The sequence below is a fragment of the Pteropus medius genome, unplaced genomic scaffold (assembly GCF_902729225.1).
Source record: "Pteropus medius unplaced genomic scaffold, Ma_sr-lr_union100, whole genome shotgun sequence".
NCBI lineage: Eukaryota > Metazoa > Chordata > Mammalia > Chiroptera > Pteropodidae > Pteropus > Pteropus medius.
The window spans coordinates 4,755,196-4,776,766 of NW_024344370.1; the positions used below are offsets into that span (position 1 = coordinate 4,755,196).

The following is a 21,571-nucleotide window of genomic DNA, read 5'->3' on the forward strand; positions in this document are numbered from 1 at the left end:
GAAAATGTGCAGTGAAACAAAGGGAATAAACCATCTCGTAGAGTGAATATGAAGAATGCAGAATTCATTTGAGTGAACACTTTACCCGTCTAATCATTTGGATGCAGTTAGCCTTGTTCATTTGAGACAATAAACAAAAGAGTAGATCTTATCAGATGTATTTGATAAAGTTCAAAAATCCTAAAATTTGAAAGATTCTTAGAAAAAACCTCCCGTTGAATGGGTGAATTTTTCCATAGACTCCTCATTAGCAAAAAGTGCACTCACTTCTGCTTCAGTTTCTGTTTTCTATGCACAGATGCATATGTAGAGATTATGAAATATATGCACTTGTACTTCTATATCAAAGGTTCCAGTTGTAGAAAGCTTCAACATTTTGGTGTTTCTCCTACAGATTGCTAGTGCAACTACTGCTCCATCCATCCCTTCACATTTGTCTCCCGGTTTACGAGATGTGGCTCTTCGTTGTTTAGAACTTCAACCTCAGGACAGACCTCCGTCGAGAGAGCTACTGAAGCATCCGGTCTTCCGTACTACATGGTAGCCAATTATACAGATAAACTATAATGGAGACAGGATGCTCAATAAGAGAACTTTTGTGGGGAACCACACTGGCCTTTGTGCCACTGAACAGCTATGAACGAGACCAGTGAGGAACCCTACCTAAGTATGTGATTGACAAATCATGCTCTGTACCTAAGCTTGGTATGCAAAAGTCCACGATTTGTGCAGAAACTGTAAACCGTGCCTTTCAAAGAACTGGCCCTAGGTGAACAGGAATGAAGTTTGCATGACTAATAAACAGAAGCATAATTATTTTATCTTTTGGAGCACTTTTTCAGCAATATTAGCAGCTGAGGGGCTCAGGATCTATTTTAATGTTTCAATTATTCTTCCATTTCATATTGTGATCACAAGCAGAGGGTTCTGCAATTCCGTTCAATTTTTTTGTCACTGGTTATGAAAATCAGTATCTGCCTCTTCTAGGTCAGAATATGCTATAAGTAGCAGTAAATAAATATATTTTTAAAAGTTGATAACTTCTTTATGATCCACAGTTGACCTTTATTTTTTTTAATGCCTGGGCAATTGTGGTTCGTCGTGCATTTTACTGTTGGCCCATTCATTTCGTTTTTGGAAATTATGGTTCTATATTTTCATTTCACCTTCATTTTTAATATTCAGGGAGAGGTGAGCTTTTCAAATCAGAAAAAAAAGAACTAGATGTGAACTAGAGTTTATTAAATATCTTGCTATTGCAAGAGTTTTTTTTAAATACAGAATTTTGTTTGTTTTTAAAATTGGAATTTAATACTACCTTCATTGAGTCAGTTACTGCTTTTCTCGTGCAGGTTAAATATAAATTAAGTGAAAATCAAGTATTCTCTGTGATGCAGCTCACAACCAAGATCAAGATTACCTTGAAATTTATTTGAATTTTTAATGTATTGGTTTCTTTTGTAGGAAACTTCACACCATTTAAGTCTTACTCTGTATGTAACAATTCATCGTTCATCATCACCACATGTAACTGATAATAACATGTAACTGCTATTTTCCTTCTGCCATGCATTATCTATTTACAGTCGGCCTGGCTGATACTTAAAGTTAACTTAATTATTCAACTACCAATGAGTAATAGTATTTTTAAACAATAAATTTGCTTTGAACTTGGAAAATGTGTTCAGAAATTAAAAAGTGCATTTCATTTACTAATTCCTTTGATTTTGCACAATTATCTAATTAATAGTTTTCATCTGAAATGAATTCAAATGCATGGACTCCTGAAGGAAAATGGCAGCTCTTTTATCCCTTTTTTTTTTTTTGAGTCTTTTAAATCAAGTACTGATTATTTAATACAACTTTTTGAGATGTTAAGTTTTAACTCTTCAGAAGCCAGATGAATTGTTGCAGAATGAAATAGAATTGGTTATTTCAAAGACTCAGGATAAACTAAATAAGCTATATAGAGTACATTTTAAATGTACAACACAAATTAGAAAATGTTTCAAGTTTACAGGGATATATTGCATATAATTTTTTAAAAAGCAGTTTTTCTTTAATGTGAATGTGTTTCTTAGTGAAATTTTACATTCCTGTGTTTGGAAGATTGGCAATATTTGAAGAGTTAAAAATAGTACCGAAATGTGAAGTTTGGTAGCTCTACATGTGTTGTACTTGACTTTCTATTTTCTTTTTTTTTCTGACTACTTAGAATTATCACAGTTCTAATAAGATTGTTTCCAAGTCTCTCATGTGCAAGCTTTAAAGGATGCACTCTTGCCATTTTATGTACTGGAAGATCATTGGTCAGATTAATACTGTCTGACAGAAATGTAAACTGTATAAACTGAGGAACCTCAGCTAATCAGTATTACTTTGTAGATCACCATGCCCACCACATTTCAAACTCAAATAGCCTCTAGATGTCAAAATCCATTGTTTGAGTTTGTTTGCAGTTCCCTCAGCTTGCTGGTAATTGTGGTGTTTTGTTTTTTTTGTTTTGTTTTCAATGCAAATGTGATGTAATATTCTTATTTTCTTTGGATCAAAGCTGGACTGAAAATTGTATTGTGTAATTATTTTTGTGTTCTTAATGTTATTTGGTACTCAAGTTGTAAATAATGTCTACTGCTGTTTATTCCAGTTTCTACTACCTCAGGTGTCCTATAGATTTTTCTTCTACCAAAGTTCACTTTCACAATGAAATTATATTTGCTGATTCCTAAGACTTCCAGGGCTTAAGGGCTAACTTCTATTAGCACCTTACTGTGTAAGCAAATGTTACAAAAAAAAAAAAATCTCTGGGTTAAGAAAATTTGGCTTAAATATATCCTTTGTTATTTTAAATATATTGATATTTTAATTAAAATTTTTACCCCATTGAACCAATTTTATAGTATTTGTACCTATTTTGGTGTTTTGTCTTTATAGTAAATAAAAGTTTTTGAACAAAGGTTGTTACTTTTACTTATTTTGAAATAATTTCATACTTACAAAAAAGTTGTAAGAACACCACAAAGAACTCTCATATACCCTTTACCCAAAGGCCCCACTCAGGTTTGGCCAGCTGCCCAGGTATGTCCTTTATAACAAAAGGATCCAAACCAAGATCACGTGTTGCTCTTAGTTGTCATGTTTCTTCAAGCTCAATCAATCTAGAACCATTCCTTAGTTCTTCCTTGACCTTCTCTATGCTATATACTTTCTCATAAACACTGCCACTGTTCTGAGCACACATTAAACTTAATTGCTTCTGTTCATGTAACTCTTTATATAATAAGGTATTAAAAAAAAATCTGTCCTCTTTGTTAAATTGTTGGGAAGGAGAAGATTCATTCACCTGCTACTGTTTGTCAGTACTTTGAAACAGTGATTATACTCCATTTTACAAATGAGGAAAAGCAGTGTCAATCAGGCTGCAATTCAAGGCATACCAGGGAACTTACTAGGCCTGCCCCAGTTTTATAGTCTTAGATGGTATTTGTGGTTGTGCGTGTTCCACCTTCATCCTTCATTTTTCTGCTCAGTAGTTGTTTCTCGCATGATTAAACAATCAAAATCTAGATGATTCAATCCTGTAAGGTAAGAAATGTCACTGAATGACTGAGTTCAGAAGCCATTTTGTGTCTCTACATCTGTTTTAAAACTTCTGTGTAATTTGATTTAAAATGTACATCTTTTAAATAGGCTCTGGATATTTTTGCTAAAATGTACACTTTTGTCATTTTAGCAAAATATCACTAGGCTAAGCTATGAGGCAAAGTCTTCATGACCCAAAGTTCTCTTCACACAATACTGACATTTCTATTATGTAGGACTTTATTTTTGAGATAATTGCTATTTTCCTTTACAGTCAATTTGCTAAATGAAATTTTCAACATCTGTGCAGACATACTGAGAAGATAAGGGTTCTAACAAGGGTGAAAAGGAAAGGAAGAGAAATAATGAGGTATGGTGCGATACTGAAAAATCTTTCACAGGGAGTGGCATAATCATATTTTTATTTCATAAAAATCACTCTAGCAGCATCTTGAAGCAAGAAGCAAATAGGGTAGTACAAGAAGCAGAGAGGAAGTCAGAAGACAATTGCAGTATCCAGAAAAGAAATTATGAGGAGAGTCCAGGCAACTTCTGATTAAGATGGCGGAGTGCTTACCTCCTCCTACAATCACATAAGAATTACAACAAATTATAGAACAGCCATCATTGAGAACAATCTGAAGGCTAGCTGAACAGAAGTCCTGTAGCTAACTGGTAGGAGGAGCAGAGATGCAGAAAAGGCAGTCCCACACCAAGTGTGGTGAGATCAAATATCAGAAGGGATATTTCCATTGTGGAGGTCACCCCTGAAGAGTGAGGGGTCCCAGCCCCACACTAGGCTCCCCAGCCAAGGGCACAAGTACTTAAGAGGAGTCCCCATAATATTTAGCTGTGAAAACCAGCATGGACTGTGTACCAGAGAGATAGGGTTGTGGGAGACAGACAAGCTGCTCTTAAAGAGCTAATGCACAGACACTTGCTCACAAACTCATTCTGGCTCCAGGACAAGGGCAGTAGCTCCAATTGGGCCAGGGACATACAAGGAGGAACTGAACTGACTAATCTCAGGGCAAGGGCTGGAGGAGGATGAGTTGGGGCAGCTCTTTCCAGGGACGGAAGTGCTGGCAGGTGCCAATATTCCTTTGTTGAGCCCTGCCCCCACCCAGGCAGCAGGTGAAGGTAGGTGCCAAATCTGTGATCTGTGCTCTCCATTAACCTAACACTGTTCGCCCAGGCCCGGAGCGCATGGGAGGAGACACCCCGCCTTCAGAGATCCAGTTCTTAAGGGGAGATGGCAACCAGGGGTGGAAGTGGCGGCGGGTGGGGGAGGCGGAGAGAGAGAATTAAAAAAAAAAAAAGAAAACTACAGGCCAATATACCTGATGAATATAAATGCAAAACTTCTCAATAAAATATTAGCAAACCAAATTCAACAGCACATTATAAGGATCATACACCATGATCAAGTGAATATATTCCTGGGATACAAGGTTCAACATATGCAAATCAACAAATGTCATATACCATATTAACAAAAGATAACAATAATATGATCATCTTAATTGATGCAGAAAAGTATTTGACAAATGCTGTCATGATACAACACATCCTGTCATGATAAAAACTCACAATAATTTGTGTATAAATGGAACATACCTCAACATAATATGACAAACCCACAACTAACATCATACTCAACAGTGAAAAGTTGAAAGTTTTTCCTCTAAGATCAGGAACAATCAAGGGCGCCCAGTCACACCACTCCTATTCAACGTAGTACTGGAAGTCTTAGCCAGAACAATTAGATGAGAAAAAGATACAAAAGCCATCCAAGTCAGAAAGGAAGAGGTAAAACTATCTTTGCGAATGATATTATCTTATATACAGAAACTCCTAAAGGCCATCAAAAACCTGTTAGAACTAATCAATGAATTCAGTAAAGTTGCAGGATACAAAATCAACACATAGGAATCAGGTGCATTTCTATACTCTTAACAATAAAATAACTGAAAAAGGAAGAAAGAAAACAATCTCATTCACAATAGCATCAAAAATAAGATACTTAGGAATACATTTAAGGAGGTGAAAGATCTGTACAATGAAAACAAATTTTGATGAAAAACACTTAGGCTCAAATAAATAGAAAGATATTCAGTGTTCATGGAAAAGGATATTGTTAAAATGTCCATACTATCCAAAGCCATCTATACATTTAATGCAATCTCTATCAAAATTCCAGTAACATTTTTCACAGAAATAGAAAAAACAATCCTAAAATTTGTATGGAACCACAGAAGACCCCTAATAGCCAAAACAATCTTGAGAAGGAACAAAGCTGGAAGCATCCCACTTCCTGATTTCAAACTGTACTACAAAGATTTAGTAACCAAAATGGTATGATAATGGCAAAAAAAAAAAAAAAAAAGACACAGATCAATGGAACAGAATCAAAAGCCCAGAAATAAAACTTCACATATAAAGTCAACTAATATTTGGCAAGGGAGCAAAGAATACTCAATGAGAAAAGGGCAGTCTCTTCAATAAATGGTGTTGGGAAAACTGGACAGATACATGCAAAAAAAATTAAGCTTGACCACTCTCTTACACCATATACAAAAATAAACTAAAAGTGAATTAAAGATTTAAATGTAAGACCTGAAACTATGTAACTGCTAAAAGAAAATACAGACAAATTCTGACATCGGTCTTAGCAATATCTCTTGGGCTGTCTCCTAAGGCAAGGGGAACAAAAGCAAAATTAAACAAATGAGACTATATCAAACTAAAAAGCTTTTGCACAGCAAAGGAAATCATCAAAAAAATGAAAAGACAACCTACTGAATCAGGGGAGATATTCACAAATGATATATTTGATTAGGGATTGATATCCAAAATATACAAGGAACTCTTATAATTCAACATATAAAAACCAAACAATCCTATTAAAAAAGTGGGCAGAGGACATGAATAGACATTTCTTCCAAGAAGATATTCAGATGGCCAACAGACACATGAAAAGATGCTCAACATCAATAATTATTAGGGAAATGCAAATCAAAACCATAATTAGATACCACCTCACACCTGTCAGAATGACTACTATCAGAAAGTCAACAAATAAATCTTGGCGAGGATGTGGAAAAAAGGGAACCCTCGTGCACTGTTGGCAGGAATGTAAATTGATGTAGCCGCAATGGAAAAACAGTATGGAAGTTCCTCAAAAAATTAAAACTAGAACTACCATGCCACCCAGCAATCCCACTCCTGAAAACAAACAAACAAAAATCTAATTTGAAAAGATAACGTGGCCCCCCTATTTTTATTATAGCATTAATTACAATAGCTGAGATAGGGAAGCAACCTAGGTGTCCAACAATAAAATAATGAATAAAGAAAACATGGTATATAAATACAAGGGAATAGTACTCAGCAATAAAGAAGAATGAAATTTTGCCGTCTGAGACAACTGGATGGACCTAGAGGATATTATGCTAAGTGAAATAAGTCAGACAGAGAAAGATAAATCACATATGATGTAGTGTAAACCACAGGGAATACAATCATAGTATTTTAATAACTTTACATGGTGATAGGTGCTTACTAGACTTAGTATGGTGACCACATCATAAGGTATATAAATGTCAAACCGCTATGTTGTAGACCTAATGCTAATAAAATATTGTATGCCAACTATACCTTAATAAAAAATATTTTTTTAAACGAAACAGAAACAGACCCATACGTCTATAGAGAATAAGTGGATGCTTGCCAAAGGGAAGGGGGATTGAAAGATGGGGAAAATTTTTTAATAACTAAAATGTAAAAATAAAAAATAATAATTTCTGCTATTCTGCTGGGGGAAAAAAAAAGAACATTATGCAAGACACCAAGCCTGGTTTCTTCATAAAAATTTTAAGTCATAAAAAATAAATGAAAGCAGGGCATACATTAGACTTGATTAAAATAGACCAAATGCAATGTGTGAACTTAGATTCAATTTAAAAAACAAATAAGAAAAGAACAAAAAGCTATAAGAAGGCAATTTTGAAATTAGAGAAATTTAAATATGGACTGTATATTCACGATATTGAATTAATGTTCATTTTTTAAAGATGCGATAATAGTATTGGGAAGAGAAAATGTCATTCTTGGGAAGCTGATGTCTAGAACTTATATTCAAATGCAAAAAGAAAAAATATATGTATATGTATATACGGGGGGAATTACTGCAAAATGTTAACAATTGGTGAATCTATATATGGTTGCTTGTTATGTTTTTCTATAGATTGGAAATTTTCAAGATAAACAGTTGGGAAAATATTTCTAAGTTTGTATATATTTTGGTTTGGCCTAATATCTTCTTTTTCTTCTTTTTTTTTTTTTTTGCATTTTACCTTAATTTTCTTGCTTTTTTCTTTTTTCCTTCCCTGAGGCTGTTTCTGTATTTCAGTGGCCTATGCTAATTGACAACCAATGGAAGAATTACTTAGGCAACTACACAAGATCTAGAATAGGGCAGCAGAGTAAAACTTTTCTTTAATTAAAGGATGATCTTAACAGTGTGTGAACTTTGCCAAAAATCTGAAAATCAGACTTTACCTCACCTTTTTCTCAGGAATAGAGCAGTTAACTCAGAGTTCTTAGAAAATTGAAAAACAAAACTCAAGGCAATCATTGAGAATTCCATTTTCCAGTCTAAAACCTAGATTTGATGTTTACCAAACAGGACATTCCTATTCTATCCCCTTCCGACACTCACGACCAAGAAGAGGCTATATCAAGATACTTGATACCTTATGTCCTGGTTTCCTGCTCTCAAAACCACCCTGCTCTTGGGTGACCATCCACCCACCCACCCATCCATCTATCCATCATCCATCTATCCATCTATCCATCTACCCACCCATCCACCCATCCACCCATCCACCCACCACTCAGCCATCCACCTACCCACCACCACGATCCAGCCATCAATCCTACCAACCACTGTTCTGAGCTTCCCAAACTATTTCTATATACTAATGCTCTACTTAAGGATCTTTAATAACTACCTACCACTTACTACCACAAATCTCAAGATTTTCCAACGATCTGACCTTACTCTGCCTAAAAACTTTCTTTCCTACTATTTCTAATGTAAATTTTGCTCTAATCAGATCATTACATTCTCTGAATCCACTGTGTTCAATCCCATCTCAGCACCTTTGCTCATGCCAGTGGTTCTCAAACTTTTTGGTGTCATAATATGGTCTGAGAAGCAGCTGACTACCAATGGCACTGAATCTTCCAATTGATACTCAAAGCTACCACAACCGTGTACTACATAACTCTATGGAGCATCACTCACGCCTCAGTCCTAATAGATTTGTGTGTTTAGTATAATTATTTTCCACTAGATGGCAATAAAGTGGCTGGAATTAGAAGTGGCTTTTGCTAATTTTCACAAAGACTAACAGAGACCATTTTTTTTTTCTTTTTATGCAATATTTTTAGGTCCTACAGCACAAAATAACTTCAAAATATGCTGTGTCTAATTTTATCAATATGCAACATACTACTGTAATTCATAGAGTTGGCATTAACGTCAATGTCCAATTAAATGCTTTGTCACATACTTGCCTTCTCAAACTTTTGCATAACAATATGTGGTTCTAACACTTGATTCTCAAACATTTTTGTCTTCGGACTCCATTACACTTTTAAAAATGAAGTTTCCAAGAAGCTTTTGTTTATGTGGTTTATATCTATTGATAGTGTATCACATTAAAACATAAATTTTAAAATATTTACTTATTAATTCATTAAATCAATTTAAAAATCTTTTACATGTTAAAACGGATAACATCTTTATGAAAAGTAGGTAACTCCCCCCAAGTAGTGAGAAAAATAGCATTTTTTTATATTTTTGCAAATCTATTTCATTTCCAACTTAATAAAAGACAGCTAGATTCTCGTTTTAGCTTCTGATTTCAATCTGTCTTATCACACATCATGTAACCCCCTAGAAAATTCCACTACACCCTAGTAAGAGAATGGGACAAAATAAAGACAAATAACATCTTAGATCTATTATGAAAATAGTTTTGACCTTGCAGATCTCTAAAAAGGTCCTAGGGACCCACGGTATCCTCAGGCTACACTCAGAACTGTGGCTTATGCTTTCCCTTTCCTTCCACCTCTCTTCTACCTATTTATCTTTGACACACTCCTAAACTTCAGTAATTCACACTGAAATTCTTTGGTAATTAATATTTAGTTTTCCTAAATTATATATTTTTCCAACTTGACGGTAATCTTTTGAAGCTGTACACAGTTATGAGTGAATAAATATTTGCCAGTTATGTTACCCACTTTAGACAATGAAGCTATTCAAATAGCTTCCAGAATACCCACCATCTTTAAATATACTCTCTTCCATCAAAGAACTGTGAAATCAAAGTTCTGTCTCTTACTTCCTATACCTCCCTCCTCCTCAACACAAACACACACACACACACATACACACACACACACACACACACACATACACACACACACACACTAAAATTTCACTCAAGAAACAAGGGGACTAAAACTGTATCATCTAATTCATGCAAAGTAAGCCTATCTTCCAGCTTATAGTTTGAAAAACACTTCTTTCTTGGACAAAGTCAAAGCTCTAAGTTATTTACTGATCCTTCCCTTAAAAAGAGTGAATAAATAATGCCAGGATTTCATTAAATATCTGGATATGTGCTAGTTTGTCAACATAAACTTAGTCTTTTTCCAGAGAGAAAATCTTAACTCCCGCCTCTGAAGGTGGAAAGAAGGAAGAGTACCCCTTCTTGCTTACCTAGGAGCAGATAAACATTGGTAGGTTCGCTCAAAACAGCTCAGCAATTCCCTCTTGCATTTCCCTGCAAGGTTGGCTTTCCCACAATGAGTTATCTTGTATCTTATCTTCTCATCTGAACCTCCGATATTCCCCTGTAACTCTTCTCAGTTGAAGAAGATCTTGAAAATATAACTTATCAAAATTCCTGGGATTCAACTAAAATAATGCTTAAAAGGAAATTTATAACTTTAAAGGCTTAGATCATGAACAAAGAAAGGTCTTAAACAGTGATGTACTACTTTAAGAAGCTAGAAAAAGAAAAGCAAACTTGCCCAGAGTAGAACATATAAAATAATAAAGAACAGAAATCAATAAAACAAAAAATAGACAAACAACAGAGAAAATCAATAGTCAAAAGCTGTTTCTTTGAAAAGACCAAAAAATCTATAGTTAAAATGATGAAGAGAAAAGAGAACACAAATCACCAAAATCAGGAATGAAAGTGGGGTTATCACTATAGATCATACAGACATGAAGAGGACAGTAAGACTATATTTATGATTGATTTTATGCCAACAAATCTGACAACTTAGATGAACAAATTCCATGAAAAATATAATTTACCAAACTCAAAACACGATAAAACAGAAATTTTGAACAGCCCTACATCTTTAAAACAAACTGAATTCTTATCAAAGAAAACAACAAGCCCAGATGGTTTTATTGGTGAATTCTTCTATCAACATTCAAAAAGGAATAATACCAATCTTATGCAAATATTATTTTTTAGAAAGCAGAGAAGAAACACTTCTCAACTCATTTTGAGGTCAGCATGAGACTAATACCAAAACCTGTAAACTACAAACAAGCCATAAGACCGAAAATTTAAAAGTGCACTTCAAAATAAATGTGATATGACAACAAAAGCATATAAAAATCTATAGGGTTTGACCAAAACATTACTCATAACCGAGTAGGCTTATCTCAGGAATCCAAGGATGATGCAACATTTGACGAAGTCTCATTATAATTCACTATATTAAAGGAAGAGCAGAGAGAAAATATGTGATCATTTCAATAAATAGCAAATTAAAGCATTTGATAAGTCATCGTTCATTTAAAATTTAAGAGAAAAATTCTTGACAAACTCCATAAAGTATACCTACCAAAAAATTACAGTAAATATTAAACTTGACAGTGAAACTTTAGAAATAGACAGAAGAATGAAGTAGAGTTTTACAAACTAATATGGGGAGACTTCAAAAATATTTTTGAATAAATAAAAGAAGTTGCAGATACTTATAGTATTTTAAAAACACATACACACATTTCTCTAATGTTCTATAGGCACATACACAGGTATGTAAATACACAGAAATGAGACTGGCATAAAACACATCAGCCTAGTAACTTCTGAGAGGAGGTAAGGACCAGGATTGGTGGAAGCACAGGTTATAAGGTGTGATTAAAGGAGAGTTTAGCCTTATCTACCATATTTCTATTTGTTATAAGGAGAATGTTCTTTTCATTAATTACTTATATAACTAAAAAGTAATTTTAATGCCATAAATTTAAATTCAACATAGTACTGAAAGTCCTAGCCAGGGCAATTAGAAAATAAAAAGAAATAAAAGACAGCTGAATTGGAAAGGAGAAGTAAAACTATTACTAGGTACAGATGACATAATATTACATATAAATATTATATATAGAAAATTGTAGGTTCCACCAAAAAATTATTAGAATAAACAAATTCAGTAAAGCTGCAGGATACAAAATCAATTTACAAAAGTCTGTTGTGTTTCTATACACTAGTAATCTATCAGAAGAATTTCTTTTAAAAATCCTAATTACAATTGCATCAAAAAGAAAATACCTAAAAAGAAATTTAACCAAGGAAGTGAAAGACCTGTACATTTAAAACTGTAATACAATAATGAAAGAAAATGAAGAAGACACAAAGAAATGGAAAGATAGTCTGTGCTCACAGAGAATACTGTTAAAACGTCCATACTACCCAAAACAATCTACATATTCAATGCAATCTCTATCAAAATTTCAATGGCATTTTTCACAGAGATAGAACAAACGATCATAAAAATTGTATGAAACCAAAAAATACCCCAAATAGCCAAGCAATCTTCAGAAAGAGCAAAGCTAGAAGCATCACACTCCCTGATTTCAAACTATATTACAAAGCTACAGTAATCAAAATAGTATTGGCATAAAAAGACGCACAGATCAATGGAACAAAATAGGGAGTCCAGAAATACACCCACACACATTTGGTCACTTGACATATGAAAGAGCCAAGAATAAACAATGGGGTAAGAATAGTCTCTCCAATAAATACTGTTGGGAAAACTAGACAGTTACATGCAAAAAAATGAAACTGGATCACTATCTTATATCATACACAAAAATAAACTCAAAATGGATTAAGGACTTGAATGTAAAACCAGAAACCAACCATAAAGCTCCTAGAAGAAAACACAAGCAGTAAGCTCTTTGACATCAGTCTTGGCGATGATTTTTTTGATATGACACCAACAGTAAAGGCGACTAAAGCAAAAATAAATAACTGAGACTATGTCAAACTAAAAAATTTCTGGCAGCAAAGGAAACCACTGACAAGATAAAAAGGCAACCTACTGAATGGGAGTAAATATTTGCAAATAATATAAATTATAAGGGGTTAATATCTATAATATATAAAGAATTGATAGAATTCAATAGCAAAAAAAAAGAATCAGATTTAAAAAGTGGGCAGAGGATCTGAATAGACATTTTTACAAAGACATACAGGTAAATGAAAAAATGCTCAACATCACAAATCATTCGAATCAAAACCATAATGAGATAGCACCTCATAACTCTTAGAATGGCTATTATCAAAAAGACAATAACAAGTGTTGACGAGGACATGACGAAAAAAACCCTTGTGCAGTGTTGGCGGGAATGTAAATTGGTACAGTCTCTATGGAAATCAGTATAAAGATTCCTCAAAAAATTAAAATTATAACTAATTCCACTTCTGGGTATTTATTCAAAGAAAACAAAAATACTAACATGAAAAGATATATGCACCTCTATGTTCACTGCAGCATTATTTACAATAGCCAAGATATAAAAAAAAAACCTGTGTCCAAAGATTAATAAATGAATAAAGATATTATAGTTATATATTCATGGATACATTTACATATTTATGTATTTATATATTATATGTAACATACAATAGAATATTATTTAGCCATAAAAAAGGAAATCCTGCCATTTGTAACAACATGGATGGATCCTGAGGACATTATGCTAAGTGAAATAAGTCAGACGGAGAAAGACAAATACTATATAGTTTCATTTATATGTGGAATCAAAAACAACAAATAAAAACAAAAACCAGGCTCATAGATACACAGAACAGAATGGTGGTTGCCAGAAGTGAGGATGGGTGAAATGGGTAATGTCAAAAGGTACAAACCTCCAGTTATAAAATTAATTAGTCCTGTTAAGGTAATGTGCAGCATGGTGACTACAGTTAATACTACTGCACTGCGTATTTAAAAGTTGATAAGAGAGTAAATCTTAAAAAGTTCTTATCACAAGAAAAAAATTTGTAACTATGTATGGTGATAGATGTTAGACTTATTGTGATCATTTCACAATATATACAAATATTGAATCATATTGCACACCTGAAACTAATATAACACTATAAATCAATTATACCTCTGTATATAAGGTCTAGACAAAATGGTCCTTTCTACCTTGAAGATGATTAAACTATATGATAAAAATTAAAAATAAAAAGGCATTGGAAATATATACAAAAAGTTTGTTTGTTTTTAAAGGTAAGTATATAACTACAGGTAAGGATTCAACTCGTTCCTTTTGGGTCCTCTTAAGTTTAGAGATCATAAAAATCACTCTCTTTGAATGCCATTTATTAATACAACCTGGAACTGAATTCACTCCATTTAGCAAATAAGGTAAACGGATGGCAATTTACCAAACACAGCATCTGAGGGCAGAGCCTTTAGAGTTTGCCAACATCGTATAATATTAGTGTGAAACCGAGACTTTGGCAATTTTCTCTCTTTCCTTTTATTCCTTTCTGGAATAGAATAAATGTCCTTAGCCCACTTGCATTTACCTGAATTTTCACTAGCTCTGACCTGTTCGATTTAGACGTAGGATTCACCCTGACTCAGGCAAAAAATAGGAAAGCCGACCTTCCAGCCTGAGGAAATGGCACCAACACATTTATTTCTTAATAAACACTTGTTGACTTAAAGATAGTTGAGGGATTCTTGAAGTTTGCCCTTCCTGGAACTAAGCGTTGTCTACACTTGTCCTAAGTGTGTGTGGGGCGGGGGGAAGAACACACGAACAAATGGAGAAAGAAAAAGGACTGTGAAGGCTTCCGTCAGCTCCACGCACCTGTTCAGCGAGCTGGGGTAAATAAAGGAGCAGCGCGGAGGCCACCTGCGAGAGGAGCCAAGGATGCCAGAAACTCGGAGCCTGACACTGAGGGCGGAGAGCGGGGAGGGGCGGGACGACCCGGCCTCTGCTCCTCCCCCGGCCTGGGCGGCCCCGAGACCGCGACCTACCTCTCCCGCGCCGTCCTCGTCACGGCGCCGCGGGACAGCCATGCCCGGCCGTCTGCTGCGGGGCCTGTGGCAGCGGTGGCGCCGTTACAAGTACCGCTTTGTGCCCTGGATCGCGCTGAACCTCGGGCACAACCCAAGGTGAGAGGACGACGCGACCGAACCAGGGACATCTTCCTTCCGCCCCGGCACCGCGGCCTCTGGGCCAGAGGCCAGCTGGCCCGAAGGGGAATGGAGTCTAAAGCAGACGGAGCCTCGGTCAGGCGGAGCTTCAGGTGGCCCAAGGCCTGAGGCAGGCCGGCTCGTGGTGGGTGGAGTCTGAGGCGGGAAGGCTATGAGTGGGCGGGGCCAAAGGCAGGCGGGGCCCGAGGTAGGCGAGGTGGATGCGGAGGCTGGTGGAGTCGGAGGAGGGCGGGGACCTGGTGGGGATGCGGAGCTCTGGGGCGGGGCCTGAGGCCTATACCCATCGTACCCCGCGCTTCGAGGTCTGCGATGGAGTGGCTGCTCGCGGGCGGTGGCATGTATTGTCCGTTTTGCAGTCCGGATTGGCCGTGGCTCCTGTGTCTGGGCAAAAATAAGAAACTTCTGAAAAAGAAGTTTACGGTGGGAGGGTGCGTGATCTCCTCAACACCAAGGAATAGTTAGTTGGAAGCTTGACATTCCTTAGAAAATCCAAACCGAGATTTATCTTCACAGCTCTGTGGTATATGGTGAAAGCAACCCTGCCCGCTGTGAAGATAACAGCTTGAAGTAGCTGACGCATAAAAACGAACAAAAAGCCACTAAATGCACATCAAAGTGTTGGGTCTGAATTAAGGAAGCTAGCTGAGTGGGTGACGATGGGATCAGTATTACTGCCGGCTTTAGTAAGTGGCATGCTAGTGATCTGGAAGAGTACACATAAAACTCAAATAGGCAGGCTAGCTCCGACAAAGGCCAATTAATAACCAAAGAGTTTTCCCACAGTTTCATACTACGGAAACGTGAATTCAAACGCATAATTACCTATAAAAATTTGAGGCAGAAATTGCTTCCTTTTATTCAAAAGTAAAAATAATACCGTTACGGGAATAAAAGTGATGCAATCATTTAAGTACTCCTAGGAAAGAATGTGATAAAGTGTTAACTTAAATTTTTACTTGAAACTACACGCCTAGAAAAAGCCATTGTTTCTGCTTCTGGCTTTCTTACTTAGCATCTTTAGTACCTTGGGCAAGTTCCCTAATATCTCCAAGCCTCAGTTTCCTTTTCTGGAAAAATGATGTAATCAATGTAAGAACCCAACAGCATTTGTGCCCTTCATAAATATTTGCTGTTTTTAACTTGTGTAGGTATTGTTGGAAGTTAGGTAACTAGTCCAAACTACTCTTTTACAACTTTCTGCCCATCACACATGTGAGAACAATCTTCGTTAAGGCCAGTAACCCACAAGGGATTAAGACAGTCTGGCTTTTAACAGTTAAAGTGTAGTGAATAGAAACTTTTCCCATTTTCAGGACCCTCCGATATGTTCCAGAGGAATCCAAAGACAAAGTTATCTCAGATGAAGATGTCCTAGGAACATTACTGAAAGTTTTCCAGGCTCTATTCATAAATGATTTCAATAAACAATCAGATATCTTGACTATGCTTCCAGAACCTGTTAAATCAAAATACCAAGACCTACTGTCAGTTCAACATCCAAGGGTGAAACTGCTTGAATACAGACATCATCAGCAAAGTATCTTTAAACCAGAAGAAATTCTTTATAAGACACTGGGTTTCAGTGTTGCCCAAGCAACTAGCTCATTGATTTCTGCTGGAAAAGGTGTCTTCGTTACTAAAGGATTGGTACCAAAAGGCGCGGTTGTATCTATGTATCCTGGTAATGGCACAATTAGTACTTTGCCAAGAGTTTCTTATATACCTATAAATACAAGTTCAAAAATAAAAAATACCTAACCTTGTAATCTTTAGAGTAAGAAGTTGAGTTGGAAACTCAGATTTCCATAGATTTTTAAATCTTGGTTTCGAAATTAACTGTTTGTAATTATGTGTTAGAAATTATTATATAAATGCATTTTTCTTTTCAAGGAAAATTTTCTAGTCAATGTTTAGGAGAATATAGTATGGCCTACTTTGATCAGAGTTAGAAAGCACTAGAGAATAAGTTTGGCTTAGATAATTGATAACTGAAGATATGGGTTGAAACATGAAAATGGTATGAGTTAAAACATGAAAGAGAATTTAAGACCTTTCTGCTATTTCTACACTCTGAAAGTAAAGCAGCTTCGCAAAAGATCATTGACTAGAATGCTCAGTAGAATATGTTGTTAAACTAACATTATTTGGTGTAGTGGAAAATATATGTGGATATTTGAGTCAGAAACACCTATGTTTTAAAAAAGTCCTTCTATTTTCTAATTTTTGTCCCCAAGCAAGGGAGTCTCAATTTCTACACAACTCTGTAAAGAATAAATAGAAAAAGCTAGCAACAAATATTAAAATAAATTTAAAGTTTAACATGCCTGAAACATAAGAAGCACCCAGTAAATATTTTCTTACCTCCACTGCCTGTGAAAGGAAAAACCACCTGAATGTCAAACTCATCTATTCCCATGTTTACATTATTTAATTGGTTATCAACAAAATACCTTCTTAAAAGACTCTGATGTCAAATCACATTTCACTTAAAACACACACACACACACACACACACACACACACACACAAACTTTGTAAAACTGAGCCTGAAGCATGTTCACATATTTGTTAACCAAGTCATACTTTTTTCGTCTGTGTAGACAAATGGGTTCTGTGCTCCATCTGCTATTGGGTAATCTTTAGGGAGTAAAGTAGCCAAACAAAATGTGATGATCTAGATTGGATGCGAAATATTAGAAAAAGGTAGAGAAATTAAAACATTCTTCCATGTTATGTTTATGTTGCAGAAAAAGGCCCTTATCGTGTTTATGATTTTTATATGTTGTTCTTTGTCTTGTTGTATCATAGGTACAGTATATCAGAAATATGAGCCAATCTTTTTCCAGTCCATTGGAAATCCATTTATTTTTAGATGCTTGGATGGGGTACTCATTGATGGAAATGACAAAGGAATATCAAAAGTCGTGTTCAGGTAAGTCGGTGCCATGTTCAAATTTAATTATAGGAGACAGAACTACACCACCATGACTATGACCACTAACCTTAGTTGTCCTGTTGATTAAAGTTTTTAAAAAGAAATTGCACTTTTTCAGTTGTAGGGTTAATTTTGAATTTTTGAATTTTAAGATACTGAAGAACAGTCCCTTAGCTGATGCTTTCACATCTTTCAGATCTTGCAATGGGAGGGATCGACTTGGCCCTTTAAAAATGAGTGATAGTACATGGCTAACATCAGAATTTCATAATCCACTGGCTGTAGGACAATATGTCAACAATTGTTCAAATGGTAAGTTGGCACCATAGGACTGTGAAAAAGATATAAATAAAGCAGTAATAATTCTCTTCCTTTGCCATATAACTGAGATATTAAACCAGAGGCAATCAGGTTTAATATCTCAGCTATTTGAAGCCCTTAAGTAAACTATTACTTTTAAAGGCATCCGCAAAGAGAGAATTTTGGGAAATAATGACATACATTAATTGGAATTCTTCAATTTACTATTTTCTGGTTTTGTAGTAAATATAGGCAATTGAACTGCCCTTTTGATCATTATCATTTTTTAATATTTAATTTAGAGATTGTTTTGTGTGTGCCTCAATACAGCCTTATAAACAGTAGACTGGTATGCCCTCTCTGTTGCTAAGTTTGAGTCACTTACCTTCTCTGGGGCTTGACTTTCCCATAAGTATATCTGGCTACATTTAGCATAGGCTTTGGTATTAGGGAGATATGAACTTGAAGCCTGACTCCTCTACTTAATTTCAGAACCTATTTCCTGATCTTTAAAAAATAAATAAACATACACATATACATGTGTGTGTGTATAACCTAGCAGTGCCTGGAACATAATAGCAGTTATTAATTTGAGCATGTTCTGATAATTCTAAAAACTATACATTGTCATAATTATTTTCTATGACCTTGTAAAATGGTTCTATTTCTAAAAATTATATCCTCATTTCTAGACAGACCTGCTAATGTCTGTTACCAGGAATTTGATGTACCTGCAGTTTTCCCTATAGAACTGAAGCAGTATCTTCCAAACATTGCCTACAGCTTTGATAAAGAAAGGTTAGTCTTCTAGAAGAGCTTTCTAGAAGAGCTTTTCCTATCTTATTCTATTCTTTAAAAAATATATTGTCTTAAAAAAAGCTATGTAGAATTTGGGGTAACTTTTTTTAGTGAAAAATTATAACTTAGATTTTTATGTAATCACACCTAATGCATTAATGTAGACTTATTTAAAAATAAAAATCTTGCATTAGCTTATTAGTTCATTCTGGTTATTATTGCCATTTTTTATTTTAGGTGGTACTTTTATAAATATCAACCTTGAAAGTTTTTTTTCAAGTAATTCTATTGTTTTTTTTCCTATCTACAAAATCCTCAAAAAACATTTTTACTTTATTTTAAGGATCATGTTCCTCACCTCACATGAGAGCACCCAGTTGAAGAAAGAGGCCAAATTATACTATTATTTCTTTTGCCCATTTCACTATTAGATTTGGAACCTTAGCAGTGAAAGAAAGGGAGTATACCAACTATACCTAAATTAAAAAAATTAAACTTTAAAAAAAAAGCGAAAAAAGAAATATTCAGAAGATACACATTTTTAATGTAACATTTAATTTTCTGTCCAGTAAGTGTAATCTACTGAGAATACTCAAGTAGCAATTTTAAATATGACAATTTTGTAGGAAGATACAACCTTTATATCATTTCACTGAGTTGCTATTAACTGGCAAACTTATTTTGTATGGGTCCTATTAAATTGTCCTTTTAAAATGAATGATACTTTAAAGTTAAACTATTCCCTGTACTTAAAACTTGGTAACATTTCTCTATATATGTGTGTGTTTAACAATTAGGTTTTTTAGCCATATATTCTGGTGCATAATGTCACTAGTATTCAACAAGGTCAGGAAAAGTTAAATTTATAGGAACTTTGAAGGTTAAACATCTTGCTGTATCCATAAAAAGTATTTTTTAACTCATTAATTTTAAGTAATGTTTCCAGCTTTGCAGACTACAAAGATACAAATTAATTTTAAAATGTTAAACTATAAAGAATATAATTTTTAAATGCTTTTTGTGATACCAGTTTTGAGGACTTGAGCATAGAAACATGTTCAGAAGTGGCAGTTGTATAAACTTGTTGATTTATGGTCTCTTAAAATGATATAGAGTAGGCCTACTCTACTTTAAAAGACCTTCATCAGGGATAAAAACAATTTCCTCATGGAAATGAAATGCATAAACTAAGATGATGGTAAAGAATAAGAATAAAATGACATCTATAAAACCCATAATTGTTAAATTAAAAATATGAGCTGGTGTCTGTTAATACTTCTAACTTTTGTATATTTTTCTTTTTGTTTTCAGCCCACTTCGATGTGTTGTTCTTGTCGCACTCAGGGACATCAAACAAGGAGAAGAGCTTTTTTCAAATTATTATACAATTGTCAGCTGACTCTATTAAAAATTAGGTTTTTTATTCAGCTATTGCTAAGTATAAATGTTTTTTGTTAATTATTTCTGAGTTCCACCTATAGAAGAAATATTTTGAGACCTAATTGGAGTGGGATGTGTTTTTTTTTTGATATTTGTTTCAATTCCATGATAAAGCTATTTGCTTCATTCCAATTTTAAATGTGTAATGCAATTCCAATTTTATTTGGTTTTCACCAAAATACAGTTTATTAAATTAAAAAGTACTGCCTGAACTTAAATTTCAATGTTTTTTATATGTCTCTGGTGGTTTATATAATTTTAGCAAGGTCATCAGCAATTCTTGTACTGTTGATGTATATGAACTTCTGTAAAAGCTTCATTTTTGCAGAATAAACTAAATCCAAAAATATTTGGTGTTACCATGAGTTAACTGGGTGTACGTACCATTAGTGAGCTTGTGTATGTTTAAATATTGTTTTAGCTGGTAAGGGAGAAATAGGGGGTCATTATACTATTTTCTCTATTTGAACATTTACACTCATACAGTTTAAAACAGAATGTTAGATTGTTTTGGCATGGGAATATAGTTAAAAGATAGTGGTGGTGGGCAGAATACCTATTACCCATTTCTCTTGTTTCCATGTGGAAGGCTTCCATTAATAATGCTCCTGACCTCTCTCTCCGCCCACTGGAGGGAGATTGATTTTCTAAGATTACCTCTGGAGAAGAACTAGACACCCGTGGCCCAGACCCCTTTAGTTCCTTCTCTGTGGACTCTGCCTGCAGAGAATGTGTCCTAGGCTGCCCTGTGCAAGGAGTAGGCTGTAGTCAGCCGAGCCAATGATGGAGAGAGTCTAGAGGTGTATTAGTAAGCCAAGTTGGCCACAGCTCTGAAGTCACCTTCTCAGGAGAGTTTTATTAGTAATAATTACTTTGATATTCACTGACTTGACTCCTGCATCCGATTCTCAGTTCTAAACTTGGATAAGGAAGAGGGTGTTTTTTATTGGG

The 21,571-nt window shown here is 34.9% G+C and overlaps 2 protein-coding genes and 1 long non-coding RNA gene across 11 annotated transcripts in view; 2 read left to right on the forward strand and 1 right to left on the reverse strand.

The window, feature by feature from the left end:
• Window positions 1-2,956, forward strand: part of MAP3K1 (mitogen-activated protein kinase kinase kinase 1) — a 73,349-nt gene extending 70,393 nt beyond the window's left edge. For all 5 annotated transcript variants that reach the window (XM_039869968.1, XM_039869964.1, XM_039869965.1 and 2 more), the window contains one exon: window positions 395-2,956. In XM_039869968.1, coding sequence (XP_039725902.1) covers window positions 395-544 — 150 coding nt within the window. In that variant the 3' untranslated portion in view covers window positions 545-2,956. The remainder of the gene's footprint in view (window positions 1-394) is intronic.
• Window positions 1,814-15,094, reverse strand: LOC120608195 (uncharacterized). 2 transcript variants are annotated; one of them, XR_005654326.1, is made up of 2 exons: window positions 14,968-15,094; window positions 1,814-3,578 (listed from the first exon to the last, which is right to left on the reverse strand). It is a non-coding gene; the product is annotated as an uncharacterized LOC120608195 (long non-coding RNA). The 2 variants fall into 2 exon arrangements; XR_005654325.1 differs by having other exon boundaries at window positions 14,798-15,042.
• SETD9 (SET domain containing 9) lies at window positions 14,966-20,969 on the forward strand. Of its 4 annotated transcripts, none has more exons than XM_039869972.1 (6): window positions 14,966-15,105; window positions 16,461-16,828; window positions 17,956-18,079; window positions 18,279-18,394; window positions 19,075-19,180; window positions 20,492-20,969. In XM_039869972.1, exons 1-6 carry the CDS (start codon window positions 15,008-15,010, stop codon window positions 20,577-20,579), a joined length of 900 nt encoding a protein of 299 aa, XP_039725906.1. In that variant the 5' UTR covers window positions 14,966-15,007; the 3' UTR covers window positions 20,580-20,969. The 4 variants fall into 4 exon arrangements, with proteins under 4 accessions (XP_039725906.1, XP_039725908.1, XP_039725907.1 ...); XM_039869973.1 differs by having other exon boundaries at window positions 14,973-15,105; window positions 16,461-16,771; XM_039869975.1 differs by lacking the exon at window positions 14,966-15,105 and adding an exon at window positions 15,116-15,239.
• The last annotated feature ends 602 nt before the right edge of the window (window positions 20,970-21,571 follow it).